This window comes from Bos javanicus, chromosome 13 (assembly GCF_032452875.1).
Source record: "Bos javanicus breed banteng chromosome 13, ARS-OSU_banteng_1.0, whole genome shotgun sequence".
NCBI classification, from domain to species: domain Eukaryota; kingdom Metazoa; phylum Chordata; class Mammalia; order Artiodactyla; family Bovidae; genus Bos; species Bos javanicus.
This window is the reverse complement of record NC_083880.1, coordinates 33605160-33622906: the sequence shown is the minus strand read 5'-3', so window position 1 is coordinate 33622906 and position 17747 is coordinate 33605160. Positions and strand designations below refer to the sequence as shown.

The 17747-nt window shown below is 37.0% G+C and overlaps 1 protein-coding gene across 14 annotated transcripts in view; it reads right to left on the bottom strand.

Annotated features, from left to right (window-relative positions):
- Window positions 1-1578: 1578 nt before the first annotated feature.
- ARHGAP12 (Rho GTPase activating protein 12) overlaps window positions 1579-17747 on the bottom strand; it is a 118096-nt gene continuing 101927 nt past the window's right edge. For all 14 annotated transcript variants that reach the window (XM_061436192.1, XM_061436190.1, XM_061436197.1 and 11 more), the window contains 9 exons: window positions 16621-16722; window positions 13908-14006; window positions 10863-10965; window positions 9144-9260; window positions 7288-7386; window positions 5299-5376; window positions 5062-5196; window positions 4714-4816; window positions 1579-3950 (listed from right to left, as the gene is read on the bottom strand). In XM_061436192.1, coding sequence (XP_061292176.1) covers window positions 3776-3950; window positions 4714-4816; window positions 5062-5196; window positions 5299-5376; window positions 7288-7386; window positions 9144-9260; window positions 10863-10965; window positions 13908-14006; window positions 16621-16722 — 1011 coding nt within the window. In that variant the 3' untranslated portion in view covers window positions 1579-3775. The remainder of the gene's footprint in view (window positions 3951-4713; window positions 4817-5061; window positions 5197-5298; window positions 5377-7287; window positions 7387-9143; window positions 9261-10862; window positions 10966-13907; window positions 14007-16620; window positions 16723-17747) is intronic.

Below are 17747 nucleotides of genomic sequence, written 5' to 3'. Positions count from 1 at the left end.
ATGAAAGTGCTTTTTGCATTTTTTTTTTCCTGCAGAAGGGAAGCAATGAAGGAAATGAAAGAGTTCATTTAAGTGCCACAGTCACACAAGGCTAATCTGTAAAAGCTCAATCCAGCTGAATACACTTACAGCCACCCCTGGTCCACAAAATTTCAGTTGAGAAGCCTAATTGAGATTCTTCAGGAGAACTCCCTGCCTTCCGTAGCTACAGAAGGTCTTATTAGCATTCTGGACGTCCCGTTCTCTGCCAAGGCCTAGGGCTGACTTTGCAGTGCCTGGGCTCTGGGCTTGTGAATTTTCAACAGATTCTAATCACCATCATTGTAAGGCTGCTGATCTTGTTTTGCAGCCCCTTTGCCTTCTTCTTTTCGGTTTCAAACTGAAGTTGCAGGTAACATGATGGTATTAGTTATACTGGAATACCGTTTAAAAACAGAAACAGAAACAATGCTCCACTCAGGGACTGTAACAAACACGCCGAACTCACTAATTAAAACACCTCGGTCGCAAACTAGGCATGCTTTCTATAAAAGAGGATCGTTAGTGCAGACGGCTAGAGTTGAGAGACCAGGAAACTTAATAAAATCTTGTTTTCTACCCATTTTCAACTCTATATGGATGCAATACTGGAGTAGTTGACTTTTATAAGACCAGTGAGAGGATGATACCCATCTGACTACTCTTATTTCTTTTTCACTAAAGAGACATGTTGTAGGTTCCTCTATGTATTTCTTCTAAATGCTTAAAGATGTTGGAGAAATCAGTGTCGTGAAAAACGGCACGTGTAAACATTTAATCAGAAGCCTCTCCCATGAACTGAGAAAAAAATCTCGGGGCACAATTATGGAATAATCTTTTTTTCCTCTCATTGCTATCTTAATATTTAATATTACAGGTTTACAAAGAACCTTGGGATAAAATTAAAACAGTACAAAGGTCTCCAGGTATCTACCATTATTATTATCGATGAGTTTTCATTTGTAGGTAAGCAGTGATGCATTCGGGCTTCCCTGGTGGCTCAATGGCAAAGAATCCACCTCCCAATGCACGACACACAGGTTTGATCCCTGGGTCAGGAAGATACCAGGAGAAGGAAATGGCAACCCACTCCAGTATTCTTGCCGGGAAATCCCATGAACAGAGGAGCCTGGCGTGATGCAGTCCACTGGGTGCCAAAACGCTGGACAGGACTTAGCAACTGAACGACACACATACACATACATGTGTGTATGCATACATAACACAACTGTCTATGCCCAAAGTTTGGCTGAATTATTCCATTTGTGCTTTTCACATAAGAGAAAAAAAATCTATAGGTTTGCCTCTACCTAAAAGGTAACAATGCTTTTTTTCTTAACTAACTTTTTCTAAAGTAAAAGGCAAAATTTCTTACGGCAGTATTTGGCAAAACTAATACAATTATGTAAAGTTTAAAAATAAAATAAAATTTAAAAAATAAAATAAAATAATAAATCGTATTTTCTTGTATTGAAATAGAACATACTTGAATATACTTTTTTCTTTCCATTTCCAACTTTTTTTTTTAAATGACACTCTGAAAGAAAGTCTATTAGTAAATGAAATTTCACTGACAATTTATTTCAGCTTTTAATATATTTTCTACTAAAAATCAAGCTATCAAGACAGGAAAAATTACTGGTTTTGTTATGACAAAACAAGTGAGAATTTTTAATTCACAGAGGATGAAAACACAAGACATTGATCTCATTGTACATACAATATTACAATAAGCTGATTAGCCATGGACTATTAAAACATTTAAGACTTCACATACACACGTGTACTTTGAAACAAGAAACACAGGACAATTTTATTCTTTGATATGCTGTAACTACCAAGAGAAAGAACATCACTGATTTGCATCTAATTGTTTTCCTGGCATACAATCACTACACAGGCCAGGCCTAGGGCATACTGTATACGGTTATGGACATCTTTAGGCAAATATAAACATTCTTATCTGGGGGATTTTTCTCCCTGCCCAAGACAATCTGCTTTCCCACTGCTGTCAAATAGCTTAGTTTGTTATCAATTTAATAAGATCACAACCACAAACAATACTTTTACCACAAAACTCAGGCGAGGGGTTTTAGACAGGTCATACAAAAAATATTTGTTCCCAAGAAAACGAATCTGTAAATTGTAAATGTGATTCTAAGAAAAAGAGTCTTGGTTACAAATCATTCACTTTCAAATACTGATGAAGAAACAGAGGGCAGGGGCGGGGCGGGTGGAGAGGGCACTAGTGTGGTGGGGAGCAGGAAAGGCGTGAAATGAGGGAGACGTATTTGCCACAGGAAATACCGGATTCACTGGATTTTTTTTAAAATGAGGTATTATAAAAAGTGTGCCAGTAAATGCAAAAGCAAAACAAAATTAAAAACCAAAATGCACATTTCCAATGGAAAAAATCTCTAAACCTCTTATAGTTTTCTTTATTCGGATTAGACATTTCATTTACAGCAGTTAATCTAGAAAAATACATTTTAAAAAAATCTTCAGCAGACCATGCTCTCTGTAACAAAACCTTCCAAACCCTGTTTTATTATACAAACCGATCTACATTAGTAATGTAAAAAGAAATTCTCAGATTTAGCAATGTCATTTTCGATCTGACCTCTATCTAATTTACATATGGGTTTCCACTATTCATACTGCAGAGTTAGAATTCTGTAATAAATTTTTTTCTAATGTATTCTGTACATATTAAATAATCTAAAAGGTTCCTCTTGTAGTGCATTTACCATTTAGCAAGTCTATTCAGCATTTTTCCAGTACCATTTGCATTACAGTGATTTGCTGTAAATGTAATTAAAATCTAAAAGTGCACACAGTTAACTTCCTCAAATAACAGCCTGTTTCTGGAGGAAACCTAATATTCACAGAGAAGAATGATCAGTATCGTGATTAGAAACAAGGGGTTAGAATGCACTCTGAGACTATACAACACAATTATATACATGAGCTAAAGGACAGTCTTCAGCCTGAACTTACATCAAAGAAAGTTGGCTTCTCCACAGGGTCATACCAAGCACTCAATATGGCACTAGAGAGAATTAGGATTGTTAGCTACAAGTCAGTGTAGTATAGACAGCCCCAAAAATACCCTGAACTGGCTTATGCTAAATTCAACTCTAGTATATCACAGTGTTTTAAGTACTATTAGTGTGCTGCTGTGTTACACAGTGAAGACAGCCAGCCTTCATCAAGGGATGCTGTCTGGGTTGTAATGAGTCCTAGCACTCAGACCGCCACTGCATGCAGAAACCCTGGAAAGAAATACACAGGTTTCGAAACAGACGTACTTCACTTTGTTTAAAATGCCCAGGAGCGTTTTCAAAATAACTGATTGTAAGCGTTGTTCTATCAAGTAATGAACCTATCAAATCATGAGAAGAAATTCTACGTTTTCCAGTTTAAGGAGAAAAAAATGTATTCTTACCAAATTATCCAGTGTATATGACTGGTTAGAATCGCAAGTTTTGATTTTTTTTTTTAACTGAAATTCAGAGTGTGAAATGCAAACATTTAGGATAAAATTAATTCAAAGGTACACACAGGTTTATCAACTTGCAACAAAGCAGCAAATATGAGGGCCTAACACACATCTGGACTCTTCCGTTCCCTTCTGATCCCTCAGAAAAGTGCAAAATCAAAGAGTCACTGCTTGGTCCAAACATAAGATACGTCAGGTACAAGGATCTGGAATCTGATGAAATCCAGCTTCTATTCCACAGGTTGTCTTCAGTAAGTGTCAGCGTCCAAAGATGGAATTTATCTCGAGAAGAATTAATTCTACGATCTGATTCTGGTAGACAGTATGGACCGCTATGTTACCAGTCTCCTTCTCTGGCTTGAGCAGAGTGGGACCAAAAACAATCGCTATGCTCTGATAGGTCATTCGGTTTTTTTCTCCATTTTCTATAACTCTAAGAGGAAAATAAAATTGTTAAAAGAGAAAATTTAAAAATGGGGAAATTCTTCAGTGTTATAAACAGTTTGCATTCAGCAAAGAGAAATAATGCTCGTTTCCCTAAGGTACATATAAACTATTTAACCAAACAGAATTCACTCTGAATAATATGGAAAATTTTCTTTTGGATAAACTTAGGTGACAGGTATAATTGAACACCTGCTATAATTCAGAAAACAATGATTCCCCCACTGAAGTGACAGGGAAATCTCATTAGAGCACAGAGAATAAACTTTGAAATTTACTCATTTTTGCTATTAAAAAAAAAAATCTCATGCTGTGATCACGTATTTTAGAAAACTGGTCTTCTTCCTATCCGAAGTTTTAAAGTAACTATATGGTAATTTAGACCTAATTACCCCGACTTTAAGGTAACTGAATATTCCTCTCTTAATAACCAATCTCATCTCCATAATAATTAACTTAAGCAACTATGTCTGAACACTTACTACATGCTAGACATTATATATTAATAAAAGTTTCACATATGAAATTAACTTTAATGTATTCTTTATACCAAACCATGTTGCCTACAAGGAACTGGGGCTCAGAGACGTTATCTTTCTTATGTTACAAAGACAGCAGAGCAGCACAGCTGGGCTCTGAACCTGGGTCTGGTCGCCTGGCCCCTGGGGTCCCACACCACATAGCATGTCTGTGCACTTCTCTGACCTTCTTTTTCCCCAATTACTCCTTCTCTCCCGCCGTGAAACTCTTACCTTTTGAGATGTCTGAACAGAATCTGCATTGTGTCCTGATTTGGCTTTGGCAACTGTTTGATCAGGTCCTTCACAGCAGAGACACGCTGTCGTGGCTCTTGTTCTGAAAAAAAAAAAAAAAAGAGTGGAGAGTCTGCATGAAACTGAAAGCCGTGACAGGGTGTTTTGGAACCTGGTATTTGGTGATACGCAGTGACACCTGGTGGTCACATTTAAAATTTCTGAGTGAAGCGATTCTTTGAAAAAAACTTGTTTCAAGTAAGATCAAAAGGAATTGCAGTAGCTTGATCCGTATGTACAGAGGGTTTTCAACATCTGGGGGGAAACTGAGTGCAACTACATACTTACTAATTGCATTAACAAAATCATTAAAATGATTAAATGTAAAGAGAGGTTCCGGTAATTCTCGAAAAAACATTTTGAGGGCTCCAGTGATGACATGAATATCTTCCCATTTACTATCCTTCAAGTCCAATTTCTCATCTGCAAAAGAGAAGGAAGAGGAAATTCTTGGAAATTATTTTAAACCAAATCTAACAGTATGAGTGATTCTTCTGTATGTAACAACAGGGAATATGACCTCACCGTGGTTGACTGCAAATCTCAGCTTCTGGATCACTGCTAGGTTGCCACTAACTCTGTAAATCCCATCAACATCCAGTCCTAAGAGACAAATAACAATAATTCAAGACTGAAGTTCTTGTTGGTCTCATCTACAGATGCTTTCATGTCTTAGAATTCTTATTTATTAACATTTAGCCTAAAATAAAATTTCTCTTTTCCTCTCAATGGCTTTTTATAGCTACTTGGCAGGGAAAGAGGAGTGGAGATTCACTCTGAACTGTTTGGTAAACAGCAACAAATCTACTTTATCATGCAGACTGTGGATCCTCTCACAGAAATCATCTCAACCTTGAAATACTAACAATTTATGATAAACTTCAACAAACACTTGAGGATAAATCAAACAGTAAAGAAAGCTGATAGATAAAATCAGCCTACCCATTTCTTCATATATCATTTCATAGTGTAAATGTACGTATTAAGGCACCCTCTAAAAAATGTTTGTCAAATTACTGCTGTTGTTCAGTTGCTAAGTCGAGCCCAACTCTGTGACCCCATGGACTGCAACACACCAGCCTTCCCTGTCCTTCACTGTCTCCCAGAATTTGCCCAAATTCATGTCCATTGAGTCGGTGATGCTATCTAACCACCTCATCTTCTGCTGCCTTCCTCTTCTACTACTGCCCTCAACCTCTCCCACTACTGCCCTCAACCTCTCCCAGCAATTACGGTCTTTTCCAACAAGCAGCTCTTCGCATCAGGTGGCCAAAGTATTGGAGCTTCAACATTAGTCCTTCCAACGAATATTTAGGGTTGATTTCCTTTAGACTGGTTTGATCTCCTTGCAGCCCAAGGGACTCTCAAGAGTCAGTGTTTATAATAAACTTAATATAAAGTGAAAGTGTTACTCGCTCAGTCATGTCCTACTGTTTGTGAACCCCATAGATTGTAACCCACGAGGCTCTTCTGTTCATGGAATTCTCCAGGCAAGAATACTGGAGTGGCTAGCCATTCCCTTCTCCAGGGGATCTTCCTGACCCAGGAATCAAACCTGGGTCTCCTGCATTGCTGGCAGATTCTTTACCATCTGAGCCACCAGAGAAGCCCAATAGACTTAATACAAGCCAGCAACTAAAATGATGGTTCTAAAAGAAGAACTGATAATTTGAGATAGCTATTAATTTCTTTTATTTATTATGTAGAATAGAATCATTTGAAACTCACACAATGAAATCCCCCAAAGTTCAAATATTCAATAAATGATGATGCACATATTAACATTATCTAATGTGCTTATTATTCATTTAACTTCCAGTAAAGGCAAGGACCATGGCTTCTCTATTGTAGGGCTGATAAAGATCAGACAAGAGATCCGTAAGCAGCAGTAATTACATTTTATGCAAACATTTTCATTACACAAGAATTTTTTAATGACATTCTGATGTAAGTTAATGTGACTGCAGTCAAAATACTGTTATTTTAAAAGCTAGTATAAATAACACTAATAAATAACATGCTAAAATTAACCAAAACAGAAATTAATTTAAGTCTTCTTTTACAAGAAATGATATAAAGAGGATTTGTCTATTTGGACACTTTATAGTTGACTTAGCAGTTTTGGAAGGTCATCTCATTTTTATTATAAACAGAAGAAACTTTCTCTTGGTAAGTAAACACCATCTCCAATACTGTCCAATCATTTCTTAAACACAGTTTCACAATCACCACTTTCATTTTAAGCAAATATCAACTCCAAATGGCTTCAAGGAATACCATATCCTTAATCAACCCTAAGTACTGAACATTCAACAGATGACTGCAAAGCTCTTAATTTGAAACAGTACAAAAGAGTAAGTTTTTCTTTTTTTTGCAAAACATGCTTTTCTTGACAATTTACAACTAAAAAGAACTTCTGGTTCCAACACTCAAAATCAAAAATCCTAGGGGTTTGAATGGCAAAACAGTGGGCTGGTGTGCTTAACATTTAAAAAAAAATTTTTTTTTCCTTACCATATTGCTCGACATGTTCAATGCATAATTTCACAAATTTTGGCACTGTGCTATTCTCTCTCTGACACAGATTAGAAAGATTGGCTCCAAATACCTGATCTGGAAGAGATTTTAAGAAATAACAGTTCACAAAGTGGCTAAACCACTGGGAGCTCAACAGGAGGCATCCTTGCAAAGGTGCACTTCACCACGACACATGCCCTTCTGATCTGTACTCTGCTGACTGCTTCCAACTGTATTTCACCACATGGTTTTCCTTCTTCATGAAGCTCCAGAACACCTTCCCTCACTCCTGCCTGGCTCCTCTGCTCGTTTTTGGTGGCCACACCTCGTGGCTTTCAGGATCTTAGTTCCCTGACCAAGGACTGAACCTGCACTTGGCAATTGAAAGCACAAAGTCCTAAGAACTGGACCATCAGGGAAGTCCCTGACTCCCTTCTTACTTTCTCATCCCGTGCAGAGGACAGGATCAATCTCCCCACCCAGATGGAGCTTCTCATCACTCCTAGTCTCAGCTAATATGTCACCTCCTTAGACGAACCTTCTTTGGGACTTTGCTGGTGATCCAGTGGCTAAGACTCCATGCTTCCAACGCAGGGGGCCCAGGTTCAATCCCTGGCTGGGGAACTAGATCCCACATCCTGCAACTAAGACTTTCCATGCTGCAGCTAAGAGTTCACATGTTGCAACTGAAGATCCCGTGTGCCACAACAAAGTCCCAGAGCAGCCAAATAAATAAATACTGGGGGAAAAAAAAAAACCCTCTGACTATGCTACCTAAGGTAACCCAACTCTAGTCACTCTATTTTATCACTGTGTTCAATTCTTCGTGGAACTCATCACTATTTTAAGTTACCTTGTCTGTATCTCATCTTTATAGACGTTTTTTTCCCCAGCAAATGCTTTGCTTATTTTAAACATGTTCATTGGACTGTAGTTGATTTACAAGGTTGTGTTAATTTCAGGTGTACAGCAAAATTATGCAGTTACACATACATATATTGACTCTTTTTTAGATTCTTTTCCCCTATAGGCCACTACAGAGCACTGGGTGGAGTTCCCCGTGCTGTACAGTAGGTTCTCTTTAGTTACCCATTTTACACATAGTAGTGTTTACTGAAACTTATTTCTATATTTTAGTTTACATGCTTTGCAAACAGATGTCCCAACAATAGTCTTTGTTAGAATCTTGACAAAAGACAGGCATAATATATATATTATGCTACCTTTTATTATATTTTTTACTGATGAACAAATGTCTTTTGAGTTATGTATTAGAAAATTCTACCTTTGAAATTAAACACACTTTTAAGAATTAAAGGTATACACAGCCCATGTAATTTTAAAGAATATTAAAAGATCTTATTAGTGAATTGTGACCCTTACACTTGAAAAAAATATAAAAATTAGTTAGGAAAAAGCACTTTATACTAATTTTGTAATTACCTTAAATGAGAATTGAAGGCAAACAATCAAGAATAAAATTGTTCATTATCTTTCTTCTTTTTTTTTCTACTGTTAGTGACTATTCAATATTTCTTCTGATCTGTGTATCTCAAAACTAAAAATCTTAATTGTCTTCTGAAAGTTTGCCACCCAACCCATCACATCTGTGTAGTTCCTCTGGTGCAGGGTTTCTAAAAACTGAATTTGGTATTTACGTCTGTTCAATGCTTTAAACTCACATGCATTTAAAAATCAATTTTAATTACTCAAATGTATTGCAATCACTGAACTGATAATGAATAAGGAATGAAAACATTTTTACTGTTTCGAAATTACTCAGCTATAAATGTAAAATGTCTTATTTCTGATTCTGGCCAAAGTTCATTGCTATAAACATCACTTCTACCTACCTTTAATATAACCTTTTTCACGAACAGCTTGCAAAGTGGGGCGTCGTGTAAGAAACTTCTTCAAGTTTTTCTTGGTTTTTTTCTGTTCTGAAGAATCTATGCTAGATACTTTTGCAGCTTAAGACAGATAGATATTAAGCATTTCATAAGATAAACGCTTTTTTGATAAAAAATTTTCCACCTAGCATTCAAAGTATATTAATCTCATATATAAAAATCACAGTAAATCAATTATTCTAACTTTAATATGGTTTAAAGAGTAACTCTTGAAGAATTAAATTAACACAGACCCAATTTCAAAGTAATACACCACACAAAACATTCCATTTCTATCATTTATTAAATAATGAGTATATATTAGAATGGAAAACACTGGCCACAAACAGTGCCTTCTTTGGTACGTGTGCCAAGACATTTGTAAGTTATACTAAGTCGCTTCAGTCGTGTCCGACTCTGTGCAACCCCATAGATGGAAGACCACCAGATTCCTGCCCCGTCCCTGGAATTCTCCAGGCAATAACACTGGAATGGGTTGCCATTTCCTTTTCCATTCTAATATATACTCATTATTTAATAAATGATGCTATGTATAGTCTTAGACTATCCCCCAGTTTTAGAGCATAAAATGAAGAGCAAAAAGTAAAGAAACCATCCTATAAAACATAAACAAAACCTCCACCCTTCCTGATCCTTACTCAACTGGGAGCTGGGGGTTGTGTATGTATACATATATATTAAGATGTACTCATATGTACACACATATATGTATATACATATCCATCACCATTATTTGTGCCTCAAGCTGAACTCAGACTCATCATAAGTATCCCTACCCTGAGCTAAGGATGGGATCACCTGGAAAATGTTCTACATTTCTTGTAGTCCTGATTTCTTTTTTGATTACCATAACACAAATTTGAAAAGTAAACTTCTTGAAAATAACTATATGTGAAGAAAGTTGAGAGCACAAACAATATGTGAGGAAAGGATTAAAAGAATACAATTTTCATGTGTTTACACTGTTATACGGTGACAGTGTCAGTAATAGGCCTGAACAATTAGAATGTAAAAGAACAAAAGAACTGATTTTTCTACTCCTTCAGTTACTGTGAAGACCAAAAGTTCCGAGTTAAATGTGGATCTGTTCAAATAGATTTAACAAAGTTCAGAGTCATGGCTAATGGCCTGTTTAAACTATGTAATTTACAAGAGGCCTGCTTTAGAAAATGCAATCCCTGAAACTGCTGGCTCACTCTGGTCCTGTATGTATAATGTCGTCTGGAGGTTAAATTCATGCACCTACCTGCATAGACATCCATGAGTCAGAGGCGGCTGCCTGGTGTTCAGTTTGGAACTACAGTACATATCCCCTAACTTTTGACTTCTTAATGTGTAAGGATCTTAAACAGTAATTACATATTTTTCAGTTCATAAAATTCAGCTTCCTAGAGACCTCAACATAAGTGCATTCTGTTGTGTACATTTTTTTTTTCTCTTGAAAAGGTAATGCGATATATGCTGCCATTGGGGTGCATATGATTAGGGTGAAAAATTACAGTGAGTAAACGAAGATAGAGAACACGGAAACACTGAGGCTGCTACTACTGAACCTTACACTCTTGTAACAGTGGTGACTCCACTCAGCATTTACACTCTGAAGAGCTAAGAGAATAATGAGCTTACTCAAACCACTAGCAAAACTGGGAAAGAAAAACTTACAACGCAATTTCTTCGGCTCCTTCTGGTCCTTTTCTTTATCGTGCTTTTCTATTCCTGGTGAATCTGGTATCTCCTCTTCAATTGCTTCATCGGGTTCTACTGTCTGTTAGGTAGAGATTTTCCAAACACATATTACTTTTACGATTACTTTAGATGCAATTCTCAGAATGATCAGTGATCAACTCTTCCACATGACTTTAAGGAACTATTTAGTATACAGAATCCATGATTTAGATATTTGATAAATATTATAAAAAATACTTTTTCTCCCCCATTGATGGCATTAATTCTGAATTTCAATAAAGAAAAAAATTACTGATAATTCACAAGAATAATGGGTTTGTACTAATAGTGACACTATCTTGCCTCAAGTGACAGTAATAATCGTTTGATCAAGTGGCAGTGATAACTGTTAGAAGGTCAGGATGTACCTGCAGTGACAGATCAGGATGAGGCTACACTGTTGGTAACAGGACAGACAAAGCTTACCTGCAATGGCACCATAACCGTTTCACAGCAACAGTCTTTTAAAGCTGCACTTTGTGTCAACAGTTCATCCTTACTCCCAGACCCTAGAACTCATTTAAGCCTAACTAAGTTTACTTCTACAAGTTAAAAAGCAGACTGAATTCTCAAAACTGAAAACACTGCTCTGCCTTTCATTCTGAGATCCTTATTCCACCAAGAATCCATTTCTGTGCACAGTGTAAGGAAAAGCTCCGGCTTCTCCTTGGGCCTCCAGCTGACCAGCACGCACCCTGTCCCGGCACACTGAAAGGTATGTGGGTCTGTCTCCAGCTTCTTTATTCTGTTCCACGGGTCTGTGTACCTCTCCCATTATGGATAGGTAGCTTTATCAGGGCCTGACATATGAAACTGCAAGTCTTCTGCAAGGGTGTCTATCCTTAGTCCTTTGCATTTCTAAATGAATTTTAGAAAAAGCTTGTCAAGTTCTATCAGAAAACCCACTGGGATTCTGAAGGAGATCCAAATACCTCAAACCTAAAAATTTATAAATCATTTGGAAGAATATTATATCTTTATATAACTGAATCTTTTAATCCATGAACACAATATACTTCTCATTTAATTAAGATTTGGCAATGTCTCTCAATAAAGTTTTGTATTTTTCCCTGAAGAAGTTTTGCCCATCTCTTGCTTTCAGTATCTTTTGCTACTCTGCAAACAGTATACATTTAAAATTTTTATAATCAATAATATAGTCTTCCCTTTTCAGTTGGCTTATTCCCTGAACCTGGAGGCCTTAATTTAAAAAAACCACTTTCTCCACAAGGCCTCCCTTGATCCCTCCACTAGTGTTAGCCTCTACATAATCGGAGTCTTTACACGTTCGTTATATTAACTGTTCGGCTGTCTGTCTTCAGTAGTCTTCTGCCTTTGACTGTAAGCTCTACGCGTCTGGCTGCATGCTGCTACATCCCAGTGCATAAGACACTCACGCGTTTGGTAAATGAACAGCAATATCCTTGCTTTCAAAGGATAGTGAATGGATTACTGTGACTAGAGCAGAAAGCCCATTCTGGGTAGAGGAAAAGGTACATCTGGATAGACAGACTGCGCTCAGGCTGTTGAACTTTAATACGAATCATAGGTTTCTGAGCAGGAGGGGATTATAAAAGTGACTTAGGAAGTTTATACTGTAGTGGCACTAAGAATGGATTGGTGTGGGATGGTGTAAGGTGAAATTAACGAAAACTGTTCGGGGCTTACTCGTAGTATAAAAATTTAAAGACCTGTCCATGGTTTCAGAAATAAATGAAAAAGGACAAGGTTCAGAAATTTCATACAGTATTACAGACTGCAAAGGAATAATTCACATCTAGACTGGTGAATAATTTACTAGAAGAGTAAAAGTTGGAGGTGGAAGAGTTAAAAAAAAAATTCAGATTTAATATCTGGGTGTTCTAAACTGGGTGAATCACAGAATTTGGGAGCATAAAAGGATACTTGGAGACAATCCAGTCCAATTTTTTTTTTTTTTTAGTAGAAAAACTGAGACCCACAGAAAGAGAACACTTGCATATGATCACAAACCTGAATAATGAAGCATTACTAACAAAGTCTCTGAGAGACACCTCAATCTCTACTAAAGCCAGTGATTCCCCAACTTTCTTCTGTCTCCATTTAGCTTAAAATCATTATACTCCTAAGTATCCGCTTTCCTTTCACTTCTGTCACTGACATATGATCCTTAATCAGGAGCCATGTCTCCATATGCTGAGGGGGTAGGAATACAGTCTAAGAAAGTGCAGCTTCAAGTTGTTCAATACTGCTCTTACTAACTCAGCTTCAGAATATAAATATGAAGTTCTTTTAGGTATAATACATATGAAAAGAAATTTACCAGGAACACAAGGGTACTGTAAGTAGAAAAGTTACTAGGAAAGAGAAAGTGCGAATGACCAGACGACTTCATTCATCTCACCATTTTGCTCAGTACCAGTTTCCACCACACGGTATGATTTCCAGCACTTCCAGTTGATGACAAGATGACAATAGAGCATAGTGGCTGGCCCTGCCTCTGGAGCTAATTTCTTTTTGAACCAATGCCTCATGTGACAGTTACATGAAATCTACTGGTGGCAAACATCCTATAAATGTGAATGTTAAATCACTCATCAGCCTCTCATGTGCTCATGGCTCAGTCACTCAGTAATGTCCAACTCTTTGCGACCCCACGAACTGTAGCCCATCAGGCTTCTCTGTTTACAGGATTTCATGCCAAGAACACTGGAGCGGGTTTGCCATGCCCTCCTCCAGGGGAGCTTCCTGACCCAGCAATCAAACCCGCATCTCTTATGTCTCCTGCACTGCAAACAGATTCTTTACCGTTGAGCCAATGGGGAAGCCCCATCAGGCCCTAGGAATTGCTAAACTGATCACTGTCAAATATGCATTTTTTAAAAGTATTTTTTCACACATAAATTGGAAACTAGATATACAATAAATAGCCAAAAAAAAAAAGGAAGAAAGATTAAACAGCTCTAAGGTAAAAAAAACAACAACCCTAAGTCAAACACATACCTGATTACTGATGGTACTACTGAGAACTTTAAACCAATCGTTGATAACAGTGTCATTGTCAGACTGAATCAGCAATTCAGTTCCTTGACGGGTTTTCAGCTTTAAAGAAGGGAAAAAAAAAAAAATATATATATATATATATATATATGTGGTTAGTGCTTTCAATCAAGTAAATGGATTTAATTCAAAGTCTACTAAACCACCAGCAGAAGATGAGATGCCATATATTATATTAATGGTGATGCAAGGTTACAGATTCCACAGTGATGCCATTATCCTTTATTTTAGTATAAAATAATACCAGCTGAATTATTTTACAAAACATGACGTTTTTCTCACAATACATTCTCAAAAAAAGCTAATAATTTAGGATACCAAACTATCATGCAAACACCACAAAACTTGCTGAAATCTTATATACGTCATCATTAAAAGCAAATTCAAGTATCTAGGCTATGCATTTTAAATGAGAATTGAAATATGATTTGTAAAGAAATAAATCCTATGATAGTTTTACATAAACTAGAGAAATTTTTTCTCTCTGGTTAAAAAAGATAAATATAGACGGGAATATAGAAGGGTTGGACTTTCAATATTTCCTACTTAGTACGAAAATATAGTGACCTAGTACAAAGAGAGGGCACAGACAATAATTTTCACATCCCCTTTAGACAGAAACATTACTGAGCTATCAAACCATGAACTAACTAAAGTAAGGATACTATGTATGATTCTATATGAATGTGGTAACAAATTTACATATGACATCCTTGGTTCAACTGAAGAAGGATTTTGAGCTAGCCATAGAGAGCATTCCTTCTATTTTCTGGCTGGTGAATGTTTGATTTCCTTTTTTCCCAGAGGAATATATGGCAGTGCTTATCAAACAACATTCTGAGATATATTCCTCAAACAACTCCTATAATAATGTTTTAAAAGATACCCCTCAAAAAATAAACAAAGGATTCATTATGTGATGTTAATTTAGAAAATACTGGATTGAGGAGATCTGAACAAGACTCTATCCTTCCAGACTTCTTGGAGTTTTGTTCCTCCAGGGTGCACTGTGGTTTTCTAACAGAGGAATAAAATACACCGTATTTCCCCAATTTATTTGGCCATGGGACCCTCTTCATTCTGGAATGAAACAAGGCTACCTCAGGAAACAGTAATTTCCTTCCCTGAATTTCTTCTTAGAGAGCAGGCCAAGCAATCAATCAATAGTGAATATTCACTGCACGTAAGATACTCTGTTCTGTTAGAGGTTCTCACTTAAAAATAAGAATAGCGTTAAAACATGTATACTACCATATGTGAAATAGATCACCAGTCTTCGATGCCTGAGACAGGGCACTCAGGGTGCACTGGGACAACCCTGAGGGATGGAATTGGGAGGGAGGTGGGAGGGGGGTTCAGGATGGGGGACACATGTACACCCATGCTGATTCATGTGACTGTATGGCAAAAACCACTACAATATTGTAAAGTAATTAGCCTTCAATTAAAATAAATAATTTAATTTTAAAAATGAATGAAATAAAAGTTTTTGATACATGCTAAAAAAAATTAAGCAAAAAATGCAGTCTCTGCTTGAAAATTTTTTCTTCTTTTTGGATAATCTAGTGGGGAAATAATTTACAGAAGATGTTAACTCCAGCTACATGAAACAAGTGCTATTTTAAATGCATAAACTTGCAACATCTCTATTGTGAGTCTTGTAACAGAGGAAACATTTGACAAGCAGAGACTAGCAGCCCTTGGTACTGAAGGTAGACTCATCAGGAGTAAAAATCAACAGGACAGAAACACTTAGGTTCCACTTGGGAAACGTCAACTCTTCCAATACCCCTGGACAACAGGAGGAAAGGCCTGAGACAGGAGGCTCTAAAGGAAGGCTATTTGCAAAGCTCGTCTGAACACCCCTCTGTTCTCCACACACGCAGTGTGACCGCGGCTCCTCCACCAGCAGGGGGACCCTGAATTTTTGGCCAGCCACCTGGCTTGCTTTAAGACGCAGAACACACTGGTGTTTGACTCTTCATCCAGATCTCAAGAAGCCCTGGGGCTCCCACTCTGGCCCTTTGGGAAACCTGAATGCAAAGAAGCCTGGAGTCACTCCACTGAACAAAGAGAGAGCCAGTGAGAAGGAGCCCAGCCAGCAGCAAGCACTGAGCCTGGAGAGGGCAACTAGACTGTTCAGCCCCATTCAAGCTGCTGGACGACTGAAGCCTGGTGACTGGACCTGGGTGAGGTCAGAACCACCATTCAGCTCTAAGCATCAGAACCACCACTCCGCTCTGGGCAGGCCAAACTGAGCAAACGACGTGAGTCTTTTCTTGGGCTACTGAGTTTGGGGTGGTCTCTTAGGCAGTATGTGTTACTGTGGGGAGCTTTTTATGACACTGGGAAGGCTTTAACTTACTTTTTAATATTCGATCTTGTGGATAAAGGGAACCACACCTTTTATTGATGCTGGGGAAATTCAAGACTTGGAACAAAGGCTTATAATATCAAGTCTGAGATCTAATCACTTACGCAAATGAAGTTAGATCTATACACCAGCTTTTTTGACTTAAAAGTTAAGTCAAATACAAACTGACTTAATGACTAACTGCCTTAACTTGTCACACTGAAAGACAATTTCCCCAATAATTCAGAACATAAAATTACTATGGTTAAGAATGAGGATTATACTTTGACAATAATTTATTACCTCAAATACATTCTTTTTGCTGGATTTATCCTTTGAAGCCATCTCGATGGTCGCTCCCTTAAGGTCCACTGTGAACTCCGGTTTGGACTGATTACTCCCAAACTTGGTTTTGGAAAAAAGGAAAAACCTTTGTTATATTTATGTACATACATGTATCCAAGAAGAATTAAGACCAATTTTGTATTATTAACAATAAACAAAACAGGGGGTTACCTCAAATTCTTCTCTCTTTATATCATAAAATAACAATTCCTACTTGAAATTGAAAAATGTTTGTAAGACATGATTACATACAGTTCATTGAAAAGGAAACAAAATGGCTCAACCTCCATCATTATAAGAAAAATACAAAGTAAAGCCACGCTAAAATCTTTTTTCACCCATTAGTATAAAAACAACAACAAAAAGTTTGATGGAAAATGACATTGGTGAGGCTAGAGAGTAATAGGCCCTCATTTGCAAGTGGGCTATAAACCAGAATTCCTGGAGAGGAAAAATTGCTAATACTATATTTTCAAATTTATAAACACATGTATACTGTGACTGAGCAATTCTGTTTTATTGAATTTATTCTAAACTATCCGTAATTATGTAAAATGACGTGTTCAAAAGGTCATATTCTTATATACATATAAATAACATCTGGCAGATAACCAAGTTCTTTTCCACCAAATAAACATTCTCTAAACCGGATTCTGTACTTTCAAAGGTTATTTCCTTATTGACTCTTTATGTTGTCAACAACTAACAATAACTTGTAAAAACAAAATCCTGAGCCCCATGTTCTTTTATTCAGCCTTTACTGGAAATAAAAGCTGGAGTCAGATGCTCTAAAGCCTCAGCAATTGAAAGAGGAACGGTGAACTGATCAGGAAGACAGTGAACATGGGTGGTTTGAGAAGAAGCAGCACTTAGTTGGCTATTATATTTTGTTAACCAAATAAGGAAAAGGTTAGTAAGCAGCAGAAAAATGTATGTTAAATATAGACCTACTCTATATATTGCCATAATTAACTTAAATTTCTGTTTCATCTATTAACTGAGAATAGAAAATAGCATTCCTATGTTACTGTAGGATTTGGGGGTTTAAAAAATCCTTACAGGCTGATGAATTGTAATCTTCAAGT